The 19,868-nt window shown below is 44.3% G+C and overlaps 1 protein-coding gene across 1 annotated transcript; it reads right to left on the bottom strand.

The window, feature by feature from the left end:
• Positions 1–4,838: 4,838 nt before the first annotated feature.
• LOC125138355 lies at positions 4,839–7,094 on the bottom strand. The gene is made up of 7 exons (XM_047816499.1): positions 6,962–7,094; positions 6,421–6,744; positions 5,910–6,344; positions 5,718–5,810; positions 5,579–5,603; positions 5,446–5,489; positions 4,839–5,073 (listed from the first exon to the last, which is right to left on the bottom strand). Exons 1-7 carry the CDS (start codon positions 7,011–7,013, stop codon positions 4,904–4,906), a joined length of 1,143 nt encoding a protein of 380 aa, XP_047672455.1. The 5' UTR covers positions 7,014–7,094; the 3' UTR covers positions 4,839–4,903.
• Between the last annotated feature and the right edge of the window lie 12,774 nt (positions 7,095–19,868).

The raw sequence follows: 19,868 nt of genomic DNA, 5'->3' as shown, positions 1-19,868 counted from the left end.
TATTATTTTTGTGACTGTCACTGGTGTCTTTCGGTGTCTGGTTCTTGTTTCAGCCCCTCCAATTACGTCACATATCCGCCTGTATGCCATTGGACGATCATCATGACACTCTATGCCCCGCCTCTTCGCCGTGCTATTGGCTGGCAGCGAATTTCAGGTGGACATTTAAACCACGTCGGCGAAAGTGAAAAGGGGGGGAGAGATAGAGAGAAAGGGGGCGGTTTTGAATGGTGGTATGCTGTGGCTTGCGTGCCGTACTGCCCCGTTGTGCAAAGCACGGTGTATTGTCGAAATTGTGGGTTGTTTTAGTCATTTTGTGTTTTCTGCCTCGTTGTATGAGTGTCCTGTTGTATGTGTTTTTCATGTAGATTTTTGTAAATATGGTTATATGTGGACCTTGTAAATACACACTATTCGGTGGTTTGTAGGAAGTCGGTGCCAGTTTTGTTATTCGGTTTATTATTGTTTTTGGCGAGATAGGGAGCGAGGGAAGGACATGTACTTTCTTTTCTTTTCTTTGGATTAGGTTCAGGGAGTTGTACTTGTTGAGTTAGAGGGAGTTTTATTTATTATTTTGGCCTTTCCGACTTCTGAAGCTGACACCACCTAAATAAAATAATTACAAGAAGGAAACTGACATGCCACGTTCTGTTATTTTTCTTTTTTCTTTTCTATTTTTGTGCTGAGTTTCATTTTTACCTGTATGTTACGGTCTGACCTAGACCCGGTCGTAACAATACTTATCTCTTACCCTGAGAGATGGTGGAACCAGTCGTACAGGTAGATCGGAGGGTGTGAGGTGCAGTGCGAGGAGTATTGAGGGCTTTGAGGTAAGAGGGAGCTGGTCCATTTTTGGCTTTGTAGGCCAGCATCAGTGTTTTGAATCGGATGCATGCAGCTACCGGAAGCCAGTGGAGGGATTGCAGCAGCGGGGTGGTATGCAAGAACTTTGGCAGGTTGAAAACAAGCTGCATTTTGGATCATTTGCAGAGGATGGATTGCGTTCATAGGTAGACCTGCCAGCAGTGCATTGCAGTGACCCAGCCTCTGGATTTCCTGTTTTACTCTGTTTTTTTTTTCTCATTTTCTGTGAAGGGATATAAAATAACACTCATTAGTCATTTTGTCCACTGTGTCGTTCATCTGCTGCTCTGTTCATTCCTCCCCCACACTCCTACCTGCCAGTGCTAAATATAAAGATATCTAATAAACTTATATTTTTCCATTTTACATAAAGAATAAATGTTTATAAAAACTTTGAAGATTATTCATTATTTTCAAACAACCAGATCTTCCCCTGTGCCCTAAATTCAGTTTTACTCTGATGTCTTACACAATATCAGCAGTTTCTTCTACATTTTGGGTTCTGAAGAGTACAACATGAATGTTATACACATAAAATCCACTTATTGCTATTAGCAGACATTTTCCACCAGCCTTGTCTGAATCTATGTTGTGTTTACTTTGTGTTATTTTATTAATTCAAAAATCTTGCCATTTGGCTAGGACCCAAAATTATGCATACATTTTTTTTGTGTAAGTCATTAGAAAATAAAGGCAACAAACAGATATCTAGATTGTGGTAGATTTCACAACTTGGGGACTGAGAGTGTGCATGCGTGTGTGTTTGCGCGTGTGTGTATGCGAGTGTGTATACGTGTGTGTGCGTGCGTGTGCATGTGTGTGAGAGAGAGAGTGTGTGTACATGCTCCAGGCAACTGATATAGGGATTATAGTTTAAAGCCAATGCACCCCACCTATAGGCCATAGTAGTGTACAGGTCTGACACTAACACCTCACAAGCATCATCAGTTTTGCATTATCTCATAATCCATTTGTTTTACTGTGCAATTAAACATAATCATCATTTAACTATACAACACGACCAGACTGTGTAACGGTTTCTGTCCACAAGCCATCAGACACCTCAATAATCGAACTGAACTGTACTGAGCACAACACACACACACACACACACACACACACACACACACATGCGCAATCAACTGTATGGACTGCAATGACCCACACCAAATACACACTCTTCGAATTTACATCCATGTCTACAGCACCATCATATCAAACTGTTTACACACTGTTTTTGCTCTTTGCACATCTGTCTCACATTTCAGTCGATTGCTGTACAATACTTTACATTACCTCATGTAACTGCTGCTATAATACTAATGTGTTCATTCCAGTATTTCTGCACACTTAATATTGATTAAACATACAGTATTTACACTGGTCTGCCCTGTTTTTGTGTATTGTCTTTTGTGTAATGTCTTTTGTGTAATGTCTTGGTTTTTTTTTCTGCACTGTTTTTTGTCCTGCCTTTTGTCTTTTTGTCTTGTCCTGCACTGTTTGCACCAGTTTGCAGAGATGCACTTTATGTATCTAGGACTACTTACTTAAGTCCTTAGCTCTGTCTTTGTTTTATGTAGCACCATGATCCTGGAGAAAGGTTGTGTCATTTCACGGTGTACTTCAACAGCTATATATGGTTGAAATGACAATCTAAGCTTCTTGACTTGACTCTTGACTTGACTTTTAAGGTCAGTAATCAAAGTAACCCCTAGGCCTTATAGCACAGTCTAAATAGGGATGTAACTGAATACAAATAGATTTTTTCTAATAAACAGATAAAGAGTTTGTCAGCACGTTCACCTGCACTTCCTGGTTCGCTGCTTCCTCTCTGGTATTTGGATAATTGGCCTGTTTCTGCCTCTGCCTGCTCTATATTGACCTGTTTGCTGGATTATTGTATGCTTTCTGACTTTGTCTAGGACTTTTCTGTATTGAATTTTTTTTTATTTTATTTCTGTTATTCTTCCTGTTTGCCATATTTACTCTGCACCCCTGGACTTGGTTACTGGTGTGAGTTTCTTCTACAGCGTGACTAATTACTGTGTTTGTCAGTGCTATCTGTGCTTGAGCTTCATTAAAGACTCTTACTTTGTTACCTTCCAGAGCTTGCTGACAGAGCTCTAAAGGTTTTTCAATAGGAATGTTTACAATACATTTTCTTTTGCACAAGGCAGCATGATTCACAGGGGATCCCAGAAGATGCAAAAAAACAGTGCCTGCGAGTAATTTTTGGGTTTGATAGAACTGTCAGATGTGACAAGCGAAAGACAATCATGACAATATTTATTTTGAGGCAGATAAACATCCTAAACACAAGCTGCCAAATCTTCAGGGCCAAGAAAAAATAAAGCTGGTACCTCCTACATGCAGTGGGAAAAGAAACAAAGGCTTGCTGGGGCATTAACTTGTATAGAGGCACCCTAATGGGCATATTTTCTCGCATCTCACATAGATGGCCCTTACATGGCAAGTCATTTCTGTTTTTAACTGCATATAGGGTAAACAGTAGGGCACTGCATCTCATCACTTTCATCATGTTTCCTCACTTACAGGGTATGTAATATGCATCACATCCATACATAACATAATCTCCACTGGAAGGGCACTCTAGCGTACATTTCATCGTGATTTCCCACATGTAGGGTCACCCTAAAGGGCATTTTGTCACTTTTTTGTTTATTTGAAGGACAGCAATTAGGGCAAATATTTTCCCCAGTTTGTCCAGACTAGCTGGCTCTTTTATTACACAATTATCTACAATAAAGACCCCATAGCACTTTTCAACCACAGTGAGAGAAGTGGGATGGCATGACCCCCACATGGTTAGATTATGTTCACTCAACTGAGAATTCTGTACAGCATTTATTATAGACATTTACATTATACAGGAATGGCTTATTAAAAAAATAATGCACAAAACCTACATACAAATTCTACATATATTAATGTAGAATATTAACAACATAGAGAAACATACAGGAGACAAATTCTACATTTATTATTCATAAATATAAATATCTCCGTTACAGAGAGAAATGAATCAAACAATGAAACATTCTTGCAATGTAAAATACTGAGAAAAAAAACAGCACAACTTTTTAACAGTGTAAAATCCAGAAATAAATACAATACATCACTAAACAAATCTTAAAATATGAAAGATAGCGTATATATATATATATATATATATATATATATATATATATATATATATATATATATATATATATATATATATATATATATATATATATACACAAATATACAAATATATATATACAAAATAAGATTTGATTTCTAGTCCCTGAAGGAAGACTACGAGATGAATGACAACATTTAATTCTAAAACTTCTGTGTTCACTTTGGCTTGCTAGATTCTAATCCACACATGACATCAGTCTATTTCACCTCAGTAATATGCTCTTTGATCAGAAAAGGAAAAAAAGTCGCAGGCATTAAAATACCTTCATACAAGTTCGGGTTCATACAGGTCATTCTGCATTGTTGTAAAAAATCTTAGTAGAAATAATTAAAATATTATTCCTTACAATACTATAACCAAAGTAAAGTATTAGGCCTTGCAAAATATTACAATTGCTGTCATATGTAGGTGATGTTGTAGGCCAAAGATGTTTATTGTAACCAGATTCGGGGCTGTCAGGCCTAGTCAGTCTGAGCACATTTGTAATAACAAATGTAAACTTGTTATGGAAAATGGGAAAGACAGTGGTTCTCAGACCTTGGCCCATAGCGATAACATGTTATGTAGAATGGAAAAGACCATTGTTCCCAGGCCTTAGCTCATAAATTGTTATGGAAAAATGAAGAACACCATGGTTCTCAGACCTTGGTCCATAGCAATAACATGTTAAGTAGAATGAAAAAAACAGTGGTCCACAGACCTAGGCCCTGAGAACTAAATGGAGGAAAATCCATAAATGGGCATGTGGTGCTCATAAACTTGTTGTGCAGACTGAAGAAGGCCCAGGTGTTTAGTCTGAGGTCATGAAAAATAAGTCTTTAGTAACCAAAAAGTCTAAGTGTGGAGATCACCCTGCGATGTGTCGACTTGGAGACCGGCTCTGAGTTCCGACAGCATCACAACTGAATAGACTATGGATACTTCTTGGTCTTTCTGCTTTAAAGCATCCTGCTTGCATTTGAACTTAATTACCTCTTCTCCACTCCCTACAGCATACGGAGAACCTGTAGGAAAAAAAATCATATATGATCATTTGTACATCTTCAGCACTTCATACTGCTCAGGGTTGTCGCTGGATCTGGAGCCTATTACTGAGACACTATGCAGAAGTCAGGAAAATGCACCAGTCTGACACACACAAAGAGACACACACAGAGACACACAGACACAAACACCGACACACACAGACACACACGCACAGATACAACCACAGAGACACACACAGTGACACAGACACACACATAGACACACACACTGACACAATCACACACAGACAAACAGACACACAAACACACACACACACACACACACACACAAACACATAGCCCTTCAAAATGATTGGAAAAAAGGACAAAACACAAAAATTCTTGTCTTACATTCCACATCAGCTGTTTCTTCCATATCACCCCCTTGTTGGTCTCTGCAGGTTTGAGAAAACATGGTGAAGCAGGAATAAGTTACAACAGAAGTCATAAAAGAAAACACATGGTTCTGAATGCCATTATTTACCTTTGTAGTTCAATCACCTGAGATCCTATAAAAAACATTGTTATTGTCATGTATTGTCATTGACAGATATGATTAAAAATGGCTTCGTTCAGAACATAAAGCTTTTATAATCTACTGTATAGTTTAACAAGGATCTTACCTGGGGGGTTTTTATTCTTTTTCCAAATAAACCCCACAATAGCTATAGCAAGAGCCAGTACTATGGGAATTGTGGTGCATAAAGTGATGGTTTCTGTGGATGAGCATCAATTAATATGTAGATAGGCAGTAATCGCTATTATCACACACACAGATGTACTGTGTACACAGGTCTTATTAATGTAAAACTCACCAAAACTGTTTCCAGATATTTGAGATCCTTTGTCCTCAGATCCTTTATGTACACTGACTGTAACATTACTTATGATCTTCCAGTTTCCTTTGGCTTTATTATTTGTGTTTGCTCGTAAAGCACAAAGATATTGTCCAGCATCTGACTCTGTTACGTTACTGATCCTGATGTTATGGATGTTTCTGCCATCAGTTTGGTTTGAGAACCTTTGAAGCAGATCTTCTTGCACATTGCATTTAAAATTGTACTTTATACCATAAGCGTTTTCAAAATCATAAGAATAAACACAGATACTGTTCTTTTCAATGGTCTTGATCCAGTACACGGTAAAATCTATATTGTCATATCCTTCTGTACGGTTGAAACTGCAGTTTAAAAGCACATCTTCACCTTCAGTGAGCACGACTGAAGATCTTTCCACAGACTTTTTTGTTACTGAAAACCAGTTTTTCTGATTATTCTAAAAGTAAGAATTTTCTTGAGAAAATACAGAAAATGAAAACTTACTCACTGAGTTCATTTGCAGTGGCGACTATGTATGAGGTGACAGTGTTGGGAGACGGTGCGAATGGATACAAGAAACCAGAATCCAGAGCAGTGACACATCGAAAATATCCACTGGTTGCTATTAGTGGACATTTTTCCTCAACTTTATCTGAATCTTCATTTGTACAGAATTTCTGGATATTGTTAAGTTTGAGCTGTTCACCAGGAACACACTTCACTGTGCAACTCACATCAATTCTGTTGTCAGACTCTGTGCTTATTTGCCATTTGTTGGTGTTGCAGAACAATTTTACTTCATTCTTTGTTGTATAAACAAACTCAGTATGACCTTAAGAAAGAGGAAGAAGATGTCATTAAAGATTACTAGACTTACAGGGAGACTAAAATATGTCTATATTGTAATTTCCCTGTTTAAGAAATAAATCTTTTCCTATGAGATTTTTCTCTTGTCCTCCTATTAAAACTCACACAGAAGAATATAACCCTGTAACTAAAGCATGATTATATGATAATACTAAAAAAAAAAAAGGAAGAAATCCACTCACCAAGACATTTACTGAGAAAAATCACCAGAAGGAAGAAACTCTGCACCGCCATTACTGCTCTTTACACTATCGCAAAAAACAGAAGGAAGTTTGAAAATTTTGCATATTTGCCACATTCTATTGCAACTTTCTGAGGTCGAAAATGAAACTGCCTTAAGATGGTGAATGTCTTAGCCTTGAAACACCACGAAAGGCGGATGTTATAGCATGTGGTCTTACTCATTCATAGTGTGTAAATGCAGTGTCATATCTTCACATGCAGGAACATCAATAAAAATAGTTTATAGTGCATTTAGTAAAGAGCATCTGATATAGAGTATACACAAATAACCATGTGACCATTCCCCCCACAGAATGAGAGAAAAAGATGTATATAGAGGCTGAAAATGTCCAACTTTTTTCTGGACGGTAATCTGTGTATATCTTGTGTGTTTTGCTAACAGTAATAATGTAAGTAACTGTACTTCATTCCTTTTGTTAATGATTTAAAGAGGAATAAATGCTGCTTAGTTATAAACTTATTAGACTTAACGACGGTTTTGACCAGGACATTAACAGCCAAGTCTCTTATACTGTGCACTGTGTGCTTGTATATCGAAGCACTGCTTCTCCTGAGGTAAACAGTGTGACAAAGAAAGTCATCAAATCCCCAGGTATAGACTGTACAATGGACTGTATAGTATAGAGACACATCTAATGCAACACTGTTTGTGCTATAGTGCTATAAATAGTGCTAACATTGTCTTCCAAAAAGAATGAGACCTGTTGCAGCAACAGGTCTCATTCTTTTTGGAAGACAATGTTAGCACTATTTCATTTTCATTTCAATAGATGAGTAAAGAAATATTCAACTTATATTTTGAATATTTTACTTATATGGTCCACTAATGGTCTCCTTTAGATATATAAACACTTTCTGTGCATGCGTGAACAAAACATTTGAATCAACCTACTTTCAATTACTTAGTACAGTCTATAGTACATTTGTTTACATTTCTGCTTCATTTTGTAAATCCATGTGATTTGTGTCTTGTGAAAATAAAGTGGTTTCAGTCTGCTTCATCTTTGCTTCATGGCTAAGGAGCTTGTTAGGACTGTAAACACTGCCATTGAGTTTAATAGACAGCAGTAATAATGTAAACTATAGTTCTGTCAGGGTGCAGGGGGAATGGACCCAAAAATGCAGAACGCATATGACTTAATAAGGGGAATGTTTGGTAATAATAGCAGGGAATATCCAACATAGAAACAAACAAACAGTCACAGGGCTAAATAACAGACCAAACAAAATGTTCCCCAACAAGATAATACGGTTACAGGAATCCTCGAACAAAAAACTGACCTGACAGAAAAATCAAAAAGAGCGAGTCCAGGAAACAGTACAAATCTACATGAAAACAAATGAATAATCCAACAAGGTCTCTTAGTCCACAGAAGCAAAAAACAAAAAAATAATCCAACCAAGATTTCCGAAAATAGGGCTGATATCCAGAATGAAACGAGTTGGACTACAAAAAAGGTCTCTGACAAATGCAAAAACAGATAATCCCAAAAGAACCGAAGAGAACAAAAAAGGGAAATCCACGAACACTTGCGACCGAAATCCAACACGGTAATCAGTAAAAACGAAATTGGAATGGTACAGGCATGCACGAGCTGTAGCAACGATAACACGATGAGACAATCGGGCAAAGAGTGTCATTGATATGTTAGGCATTTAATTGAGCAACTTACATTTATACCTCTGAGTACTAAGAACATTGCTCAAGGGTGTTTTGAATGCATCTCCCATTGGGCCTGACAGCTTAACCACTGATCTACCCCTGACTCAGGCCTACAAGCAGGACAAAATCCCAGACAAGTATCACAACACTGTTTTTCACCATGTTGACAGATCCTAAGTTCTGCCTCACTCACATTTTGTTGTAAATGCACTGATTCTATGCTTATGGAGAAAAAATATATTTTGTCTTATTTTTAAAAGAAATCACATGATTTCTTCACAAGCCAAAATGTAATGCATTAGTATGACTTTGATGTCATATGTTATATGTATTATAATTTTATCGTTTTTATAATCCATTATAAGACGTATTATCCTTCATTCATTCATTTTCTACCGCTTATCCGAACTACCGGGGGTCACGGAGAGCCTGTGCATCTAGTGCAAACAATGAATCTCCCACCTGCAACATGTGAATTTGTGAAAATGGTGATTCCAGAAAAGCTTGACGGAGATGCAGAAGGCTGTCGTGCATTTCTCCACCAATGTGAAATTTTATTTGCTCACCAACCTGAGCTATACCGGGAGGAGTCTGCGAAATGTGCCTTTATTCTGTCCCTTCTCACAAGGAGAGCATTGGACTGGGCCTCTGGTTTTTGGGACCAGATATGTAGGTCAATGGGCTACTTTTGGATGGATGTGTCTCTTCGATTACTGCAGCTGCAACAGGGCACCGACTCTGCCACTGATTTCATTGTGAAATTTTGGACCTTAGCAGTGCAGAGTGGGTGGAATGAGGTGGCAATGCAGTTTTTCAAGAAGGGTTAAACCTGTCACTACAGGCTGAACTGTGTGTAAAGATAGGATGATGGATCATATGGACCTCTCATCCTACTTTAACTTGGCTATCCGGCTGGACAACTTGCTCCACAGCCAACACCCCAAGTTACTAATCTTTCCTTAAGGTTGCCATCCCTGCTGCCCCAGAGCCCATGCAATGGGGCAAAATTAGAGTATCCACAGAGGAGCACCAGTGCCACCTACAACTATAGCTATTGCGGCCAACCCGGGACATCATTGCACAAACTGCGCTGAAAAACTGGGACAGCGTACCTCCCAAGGTGGGCCTGAAAAATTCTTGTGTCAGTTTGCTGTTGCCAGGCAACTTCAACATGCTAATGGGGTGTGTTTTCTCACATCCTTAGTTGACTCCAGTGAGGCTGGAGTACACGAAAAATTGTTAGAAGAAATTTACCTGCCCACAATCCCAGGTGTTACACCAATGAAACACCTAACAACACTACTTGGAGCAGCTCTTTACTTCTACTCCTCCAGACTTTCCCTTTCTCCTCTGTTCTACCACCTCTTGCCAGCTGTGAGGGTCAGCATCAATCTAGTCACCCTTATTTGTTGCACATTCTTCCCATCTCTATCTCTCTGTCTACCTAATCTGTACAAGTCCTTCTCACCTTCCATCATGTCTAATCTGGCATTCAACTCATCGTATGATTTCTGTTTTGCCTTTGCCACATCCCTCTTCACTCTGTGCTATGATTCCTTCTAATCCTGCTATTTCTCCTTGTTCCACCACAATTCTGTCTGAATTACTCACAACATTTTTCCTTTTTCAACTTTCACCACTTGGTCTTCTTTTCTACTATTTCTCTCCTCTTCCTCCTGACCACCAGAGACATCTTGCACATCACAGTCCAATGCTGTCTGGCTACACTCTCTCCTACCACCACTATGCAGTCACTAATCTCTCTCAGATTGCCTCGTCTATGTATATAGAATGTAGTCTGACTGCATACTATATATTCAATTCAATTCAATTCAAGTTTATTTGTATAGCACTTTTTACAATGGGCTTCGTCTCAAAGCAGCTTTACAGAACATAAACATAGAACAGAAGTTAAACATAAGGAGAAAAAAGAATTAATATAATAAAAAATTAAGATATATATAGTTCACAGTGTGTATGTATGTATTTATTTGTCCCCAATGAGCAAGTCTGAGGTGACTCAGGCAGCAGTGGCAAGGAAAAACTCCCTTAAATTGGTAAGGAGGAAACCTTGAGAGGAACCAGACTCAAAGGGGAACCCATCCTCATATGGGTGGCACTGGGGGTGAGATTACAAATATACAATTCACAAGTGTTGAATTGGTGTAAAGATCACATGGAGTTCAGATCTCCTCTTGGTATCATAGAGTCCAACTGGAGCTGGTAGATCTGTAGATGTCTCAGGATTTTCAGAGTCAGCCTCATCTCAGTGGAGGTCCAAAATCTTCATTGCACGGAAGACGATCGGAGCTGGTACAATGTCTGGATGCCTCGGGATGGGTAGAAAGAGAGAAGCAGTGTAGAGGGATTAACATATCTGCTGTTCATAAAAAAGGTGCAAGGTGAAAGTATTAGTGCATAATTTTATGGGCTGTATTATGTGTGTGTGTAAGCCTGACTAAAGAGGTGAGTTTTTAATCCACATTTGAACTGGGAAAGTGTGTCTGAGCCCCAAACACTATCAGGAAGACTATTCCAAAGTTTGAGAGCTAAATAAGAAAATGCTCTTCCACCTTTAGTAGACTTAGATATTCTGGGAACTACCAGAAGTCCTGAGTTTTGTGATCTCAGAGAGCGTGAAGGATTGTAACATGTTAGAAAACTAGTTAGATACATGGGAGCTAAACATTAAGAGCCTTGTACATAAGTAGTAGCAGTTTGTAATCAATTCTAAACTTAACAGGTAGCCTGTAATGAGGAATCGTAAGACTGAGGATCCATTTGCAGCTTTAATATATAATCTCGGAAACAACAGGCAGAGTTCAGTACCGGTAAACACGACAGTGTAGGTAAGGCAAAAACGTAGTCAGAACAACAGGCAAAAGGTCAGGGCAGGCAGAAATCAGTCGTGAGGCAAAATACAGAAACAGATCAAAAACCAGAAACAGGAACAATCAGACAACGCTCAGAATGATAGCCGTAGCAAATCAAGACTTCGCAATGGGATCAAGTTCGTTTGCTTATTTAAGTGCGCCAGCTGATAGAGAACAGCTGGTGCACTGATTAGGCTGAGCGGGGTGTAGTGGGAAGTGTAGTCCGGGAGCACTTAATACTCCGGAGACGATTCTCTCCGTTGTGGGTGCGGAGGTGAGGCAGGTGTGCTGATCATGACAGAGCCCCCCCCCTGCGAGCGGCTCCTGACGCGAGGACGTGTGCGACGTCGAGGTCTACCACGAGACCGGGGAGCGGGCCTGTCTGGGTGGCGTAGGTGGAAGTCAGTGGTGAGTGAAGGGTCCAGGATGTCCCCTGCCTTGACCCAGGAGCGTTCTTCCGGGCCGTACCCCACCCAGTCGGCTAGGTATTCCAGGCGGCCCCGTCGGCGCCTGGAGTCCAGCAATTCGTGGACCTGGTATGCCTCTCCCTCGTCGACCAAGAGGGGTGCTGGTGGTTCGGCGGAGGTTTCTGGGTCTCTCGGCGGTCTCTCCGCGGGTTTCAGAAGTGAGGCGTGAAAGGTGGGAGATACGCGGTATGACGGGGGTAGTGCCAGGCGGTAGGAGACCGGATTAATCCGTCTGATGATTCGGAATGGGCCCACAAACCGTGGGCTGAGCTTACGACAGGGCAGACGGAGGCGGAGGTCGCGGGTGGACAGCCAGACCCACTGTCCGGGTTGGTAGTCGGGGTGCTCACGGCGGCGTCTGTCGGCCTGTGTCTTTTGCCTGCGAATGGCTCGCCGTAGCTGCCGGTGCGCCGCGCTCCATGTGTCCCCGCTGCGACGAAACCACTCGTCAACGGCCGGTAGGTCCGAGGGTGTGTCGGACCAGGGGAACAAAGGAGGTTGAAATCCCAGGACGCACTGGAATGGGGTTAGACCCGTGGCGGGTTTGAGGAGAGAATTCTGAGCATACTCAGCCCACATCAAGTATGTGCTCCAGTCGGTCTGGTTATCGTGGCAGTAGGAGCGTAGGAACCGGATGAGATCTTGGTTCAGCCTTTCCGTCTGTCCGTTGGCTTGCGGGTGGTACCCCGAGGTGAGGCAGATGTTCACGTTGAGTTGTTTGAAGAATGCCGCCCAGACTCGTGAGGTGAACTGGGGACCGCGGTCGGACACGATATCCTCAGGCAGGCCATAGTACCGGAAGACAAAGTTGCACAATGCCTCCGCGGTCTCGAAGGCTGTGGGAAGTTTCGGCATGGGGATCAGACGGCAGGCCTTGGAGAATCGGTCGATCACGGTGAGGATAACTGTGTGGTTGTTGGAACGGGGAAGGTCGGTGACAAAGTCAATTGCAATGTGGGACCAGGGGCGTTGAGGCGTGGGCAGGGGAAGCAGTACGCTCGCGGGGAGCTGATGAGAGGGCTTAGAGGTATTGCAGATTGTACAGGCTCGGACGAATTCGCGCACGTCTGTGGCTAGAGTCGGCCACCAAAACTGGTTCTGAGCCAGGTGTAGGGTGCCTGTGACGCCGGGATGGCCGGCGCTGGGGTTGGAGTGTAGGAGCTCCAGGAGGTTCGTGCGCCAGTTCTCGGGCACATAGGTCCGGGATGGAGGGCAATTGGCAGGTGGTGGTGTGTGGGCGTTGGCCTGGGTTATTTCCGTCATGATGTCCCACTGGATGGGCACGAGGATGTGGGCTTCGGAGATGATGGGTTCAGGGCTTGTGTCCGGGCCGGGTTCACGGAACATGCGGGACAGGGCATCGGCCTTGATATTCTTGGTCCCCGGCCTGTAGGTCACTGTGAATCTGAACCTCGTGAAGAACATGGCCCACCTCGATTGACGGGGATTCAGGCGTTTGGCGGCGCGAAGGTATTCCAAGTTCCGGTGGTCGGTGAGCACGGTGAACGGGTGTACCGCGCCCTCTAGCCAGTGCCGCCACTCCTCGAATGCTACCTTCATGGCTAGCAGCTCTCGGTCCCCCACGTCGTAGTTGCGTTCCGTCGGAGATAGCTTGCGAGAGAAGTATGCACACGGAAACATCTTGTTGGCCGGGCCCTGGCATTGAGACAGTATGGCTCCCACCCCCGTATTAGAGGCGTCCACCTCTACTATGAACGGCCGGTCTGGATCCGGGTGGTGGAGAATGGGAGCTGAGGTGAAGCTCGCTTTCAAGCGCCGGAATGCCGTTATAGCTTCAAGGGACCAGGTAAGCCGAGTGGATGCTTTTTTGGTCATCGAGGTGAGCGGGGCCGCAATCGTGCTGAAACCACGGATGAAGCGGCGATAGAAATTAGCGAACCCCAGGAAGCGCTGTAACTCCTTCAGGCTCTGTGGTCGGGGCCACTGTAGTACTGCGCGCACCTTGGAGTCGTCCATGGCGACCCCCTCGGCCGAGATGACGTAGCCTAGGAAGGTCGTGGAGGTCTGGTGGAATTCGCATTTTTCGGCCTTGGCGTACAGACGGTGTTGGATGAGACGTTTAAGGACTGCCCGCACGTGCTGGGTGTGTTCCTCCATGGTCTCTGAATATATAAGGATGTCATCGATGTATACGACCACCCAGCGGTCCAGCATGTCGCGGAACACGTCATTAATGAATGACTGGAACACCGCGGGACTGTTCGAAAGGCCGAACGGCATGACTAAGTATTCATAATGGCCTGATTGGGTCGAAAAGGCGGTCTTCCATTCATCCCCCTCTCTGATCCGGATGAGGTTGTAAGCGCTGCGTAAGTCCAATTTCGTGAAGTATCGGGCCTGGCGGAGCTGTTCGAGAGCCGAAGGCACGAGGGGAAGAGGATACCGGAACTTGACTGTCATGTCGTTCAGCGCCCGGTAGTCAATGCATGGGCGGAGGCCTCCATCTTTTTTCTTCACGAAGAAGAACCCGGAGGATGCCGGGGAGACAGAGGGTCGGATGAAGCCCTTCTGGAGCTCCTCCTCGATGTAGGTTTTCATGGCTGCCGTCTCTGGTTGCGACAGCGGGAAGATTCTCCCTCTGGGTGGAGTGGATCCAGGCAGAAGTTCTATGGCGCAGTCACTGGGCCGATGCGGTGGTAGTTCAGTGGCCCGAGTCTTGCTGAAGGCCGCCAAAAGGTCTTGGTATTCCGCTGGGAGTTTAGAGGTGGTGGAAGTGGAGTATACAGAGAGCGTGGTGCTGGGTCGTGGGGTTTTCGGAGGCAGTGGCTGGTGTCGGTGGCATGCTTCGCCCCAGCTTGAGATGTGCAGGTCTCTCCAGGAGATGACGGGGTTGTGAAGTTGGAGCCAGGGGAAGCCTAGGATGAGGGTGTGACGCGGGGAGCGGATGATGTGGAAAGGCAGGTATTCTTGATGGTGAGGGCCCACCTGCAGCCGGAGACGCCTGGAGATGTGCGTGATGGGGCCCTCACTGAGCGGCCTGCCGTCTACCGCCTCCACTGCCAAAGGAAAAGCACATGGGGTCACTGGCACATTATAGGTTTGCGCAAACTCCCTTGACATGAAATTGCCCGCGGTGCCGGAGTCGATTAGAGCAGACTGGTTAATCATTTTCCCCCGTATTTCAACTTGTACTTGTACTACCGCGCAGTTCGAAGATTGAGGAACGAGCGGGTCAGGACTCACCGATGTGTTCCGTCTGCCGGGCGGCTTGTTGGGGCAGGCGGCCAGTCTGTGACCGGCTTCTCCGCAGTAGAGGCAGAGTTGGAAGCGGAAGCGTCTTGCTCTCTCCTCAGGCGTGAGGTGCGTGGCGTCGAGCTGCATGGGCTCGGGGTCCGCCGGTCGGGCTGTGCGAAGTGTCTCGCGCGCGTGTCGGGCGGTGTGCGTAGGAGGTCGACGTGTCCGCATCAAATTGTCAATGCGGATGGACAGGTCAATGAACTCCATCAAATCTCTCCCTTCATCACGGCAGGCGAGCTCGGCTTGTAGACCCGGATGCAGCCCTTTGCGGTAGATCACCTTTAGGGGTCGCTCCTCCCAACCTGTCTCGGCGGCGAGCGTACGGAATGTCAGCGCGTACTCAGCGGCGGGACGGTCGCCCTGAGATACGGCCAACAAACGCTCCTCTGCGCTCTCACCCGTGGCGGAGTGTTCGAAGACAGCGCGGAATTGGGAGAGAAAGTGTTCAAACGTGGGGAAGGCGGAGCCATCCTCTTGCCAAACCGCCGTGGCCCACTCCAGCGCTTTCCCGGTGAGGAGCGTGCACACAAACGCTACGCGGCTAGCGGCGGTCGGATACAGGGACGGTTGTTGCGCCACAAAGAGCTGACATTGCATTAAGAAACCTCCGCATTTTCCAGGATCTCCGTTAAACTTTTCCGGAAACGCGAGCCGCGGGCTGGTGACAGCTGGGGTCGCGATTGGATCGGCCGGCGGGCGGGGCGCCGGTGCCGGAGGGTTCGGAGCCGCAGCGGAGCCTCGCAGACCTTGTAACGCCGCAGCGAGCTCTCCGATGAGCGAGGTAAGTCGCGTTAGTTGTTGGTGGTGTCCGGCGAGCTGCTGGGCTTGAGCGGAGAGCTGGGTGGCAAGCTGAAAGACGGCTGCTGGATCGCTTGGTGGCGAAGTCTTCTGTAATGAGGAATCGTAAGACTGAGGATCCATTTGCAGCTTTAATATATAATCTCGGAAACAACAGGCAGAGTTCAGTACCGGTAAACACGACAGTGTAGGTAAGGCAAAAACGTAGTCAGAACAACAGGCAAAAGGTCAGGGCAGGCAGAAATCAGTCGTGAGGCAAAATACAGAAACAGATCAAAAACCAGAAACAGGAACAATCAGACAACGCTCAGAATGATAGCCGTAGCAAATCAAGACTTCGCAATGGGATCAAGTTCGTTTGCTTATTTAAGTGCGCCAGCTGATAGAGAACAGCTGGTGCACTGATTAGGCTGAGCGGGGTGTAGTGGGAAGTGTAGTCCGGGAGCGCTTAATACTCCGGAGACGATTCTCTCCGTTGTGGGTGCGGAGGTGAGGCAGGTGTGCTGATCATGACATAGCCAGTGTAGAGATGATAAAATTGGGGTTATATGGTCATACTTTTTTGTCCTAGTGAGAACTCTGGAAGCTGCATTTTGGACTAACTGTAACCTATTTGTTAAAGATGCAGGACAACCACCTAGTACTGCATTAAATAGTCCAGTCTAGAGGTCATGAATGCATGAACTAGCTTCTCAGCATCAGAGACAGACAGGATATTTTTGTTTTTCAGCTTGGTAATATTTCTAAGATGGAAGAAGGCTGTTTTTGTAGTATGGGCGATATGATTTTCAAAAGACAGGTTGCTGTCTAGTACAGTATAACACCCAGGTCTTTCACTGTCGAGCTACTAGTAACAGTACATCCCTCTAAGTGAAAGTTAAATTGTGAGAGTTTCTGAGTACTGGTTTTTGGGCCTATAAGTAGTATTTCTGTCTTATCGGAGTTTAACAATAGAAAGTTGCAGCTCATCCAGTCTTTTATCTCTCTAAGGCATTGAGTTAATTTGGACACTTTGGCTATTTCATCTGGTTTTGATGAGATATATAACTGTGTATCGTCAGTATAGCAGGGGAAACTAATCCCATGTCTTCTAATGATGTTCCCTAATGGAAGCATGTATATCGAGAAAAGCAGAGGTCCTAGAACTGATCCTTGAGGGACCCCATGATTAACTGGTAATAAACTGGAGGATTCACCATTTAATTCTACAAAATGGTATCGATCAGACAGGTAGGATCTAAACTAACTTAAACTAGATTTGCTAAACCTGCGCAAATTTGCGTAAAATCTTTCGACCTCACACCTTCTAGCACCCCTACAGCTCCATTGTTCTCCTGCTTTTGTTGTGCAAACGCCCCTATCACCTCTGAGGCCTGGCTCATTTGCATTTGTTCACTCAGAGTAGCTCAGATCCAAGGCCGGCCAAATCTCTGTGTGACATGGAATCCTTCACGGCCTATCTATACAAAATAGTCTGTTTTATTTTTAAAAAAAAGGGTTATATAACCCTTGTGCAGACCTGGGGTCTATTTGACTCATCTGGAAAGTTTAATGTGTCATAACTTGGGTTTCCTTCCACATATTTGCCTGAAATTTACCAGTATTGTTCCAAATTATGAACTTTACAAATAAAATTTTTTTTCCTGGCATACAACTCATCGTATGATTTCTGTTTTGCCTTTGCCTAATCCTGCTATTTCTCCTTGTTCCACCATCATTCTGTCTGAATTACTCACAACATTTTTCCTTTTTCAACTTCCACCACTTGGTCTTCTTTTCTACTATTTCTCTCCTCTTCCTCCTAACCAGCACAGACATCTTGCACATCACAGTCCAATGTAGTCTGGCTACACTCTCTCCTACCACCACTATGCAGTCACTAATCTCTCTCAGATTGCCTCGTCTATATAGAATGTAGTCTGACTGCGTACTATGTAACTCTGTTCCTTTACAGTTTGTGTAAGTGTTAACTACACCCATTTCTATCTGCTTAGCAAACTCCACCACCATCGGTCCTTCTAGGTTCCTTTGATTAACGCCAAACCTGCCATTACCTCTGTTCCCCTCACCATCTGAAGTTTCTCCAATAATTATCTCCCATCTGAGAATACTCTCTATGTCCTCATCTAACTCACTCCAGAATCTCTCCTTCTCGTCTAACTCGCAGCCTACTTGTGGAGCCTTTAGTTTCTAACTTCAAACTGATTACTCTGTCTGACACTCTTTTCACCTCTAGAAAATTTCTCACAATCTCATCCTTTTGTATCACTTCTACCCTATTTATCTTCCTATCTGCACCATAATAAAACAATTTGTATCCCCCTCCAATACTACATACATTGCTCCCCTTCCACTTGGTCTCCTGCACAAACAGTATAACTTCCTTCTCTCCATTATGTCTGCCAGCTCTCTATCTTTCCCTGTAATTGTACCAATGTTAAGTGTCCCTATTCTCAGACCTATACTCCTGGCTTTCCTTTTCTCTTATTATGTGCCTTCTCCCTCCTCTCCTTCCTCAACCAATAGTAGTCCAATTTCCGCCGGCATCACGTAGGTGGTGGCTGTCGTTGTTAACCCGGGCCTTGACCAATTTGGAATTCCCACTGACTATTCGCATGTTTAAATTTGGCACGTTTTATTGATTCTTGATTTTATGCTCATCATAGGAGATGTCACATTGCAGGTAAGTGTCTTCTGACACTGCCAGAACTTCATTAGAGGAAAAACAAATATCGCAGTGCCCATCAATCATCTGTTGGTGACCATGTCAAATTAAAGACTACGGATTTGACTCTAAGATTCTAAACAGCAGTGGGCTAAGCATGCAGCCCTGCGGGGCTCCAGTGCTCAGTGTGGTGGTGCTGGAGATGCTGTTCCCGATCCGGACTGACTGAGGTCTCCCAGTCAGGAAGTCCAGGATCCAGTTGCAGAGGGAGGTGTTCAGTCCCAGCAGGCTCAGCTTCATAAATCAGGTGCTGAGGGATTGTGTTGAATGCTGAACTAAAGTCTATGAACAGCATTCGTACGTAAGTGTCTTTATTGTCCAGGTGGGTGAGAGCTAAATAAAAGGCTGTGGCAATGGCATCGTCCGTGGAGTGGTTTGGACGGTACATGGACTGTAGAGGGTCCAGTGAGGGTGGTAACTGGGTTTGGATGTGCCTCATGACAAGCTTTTTGAAGCACTTTATAACAATGGGTGTAACGGGACGATAATCATTGAGGCAGGACACTGTAGACTTATTTGGGACGGGGACAATGGTGGTTGTCTTGAGGCACGAAGGAACAACAGAGTTGTTGTAAAGTTCTTGCACCATTCCGTGCTGATGTAAACACACACCACCACTGTGAACCTTACCGCACAGAGCTGCATTTCTGTCAGCACGAAACAAGGTGAGCCCACCTAGATAAATGGCGGCATCTGAAACTGTGTTGCTGAGCCACATCTCCGTAAAAACAAAGACGCAGCACTTTCTAAACTCTCGCCGTGTAGTGCGCTCGAGTCGGATGTAGCCCAGTTTATTGTCCAGGGAGCAAACATTGGAAAGAAGACTAGGGTTTGTTTTTAGCCTAGCATGGGCTCCTGCCCGCTTAACATGCTTCCACTTTCTCAAGCGCCGCTTTTGGCATCCCCTTTCCTGTTCCCCGGTATCAGGCAGGTATCAGGTCGGAGGTCTGGTTTCCGCAGCGAGCCGAGGTCGCGAAGCCTTTCCAACACATCATCATGCTGGTTGTTGCAGGATTTCTGTATTGTATTAATATGCAGTTGTATACATGAACACTGCTGTCT

This window comes from Tachysurus fulvidraco, chromosome 1 (assembly GCF_022655615.1).
Source record: "Tachysurus fulvidraco isolate hzauxx_2018 chromosome 1, HZAU_PFXX_2.0, whole genome shotgun sequence".
NCBI lineage: Eukaryota > Metazoa > Chordata > Actinopteri > Siluriformes > Bagridae > Tachysurus > Tachysurus fulvidraco.
The sequence above is the reverse complement of the archived record's forward strand: the minus strand, read 5'-3'. Positions and strand labels throughout refer to the sequence as shown.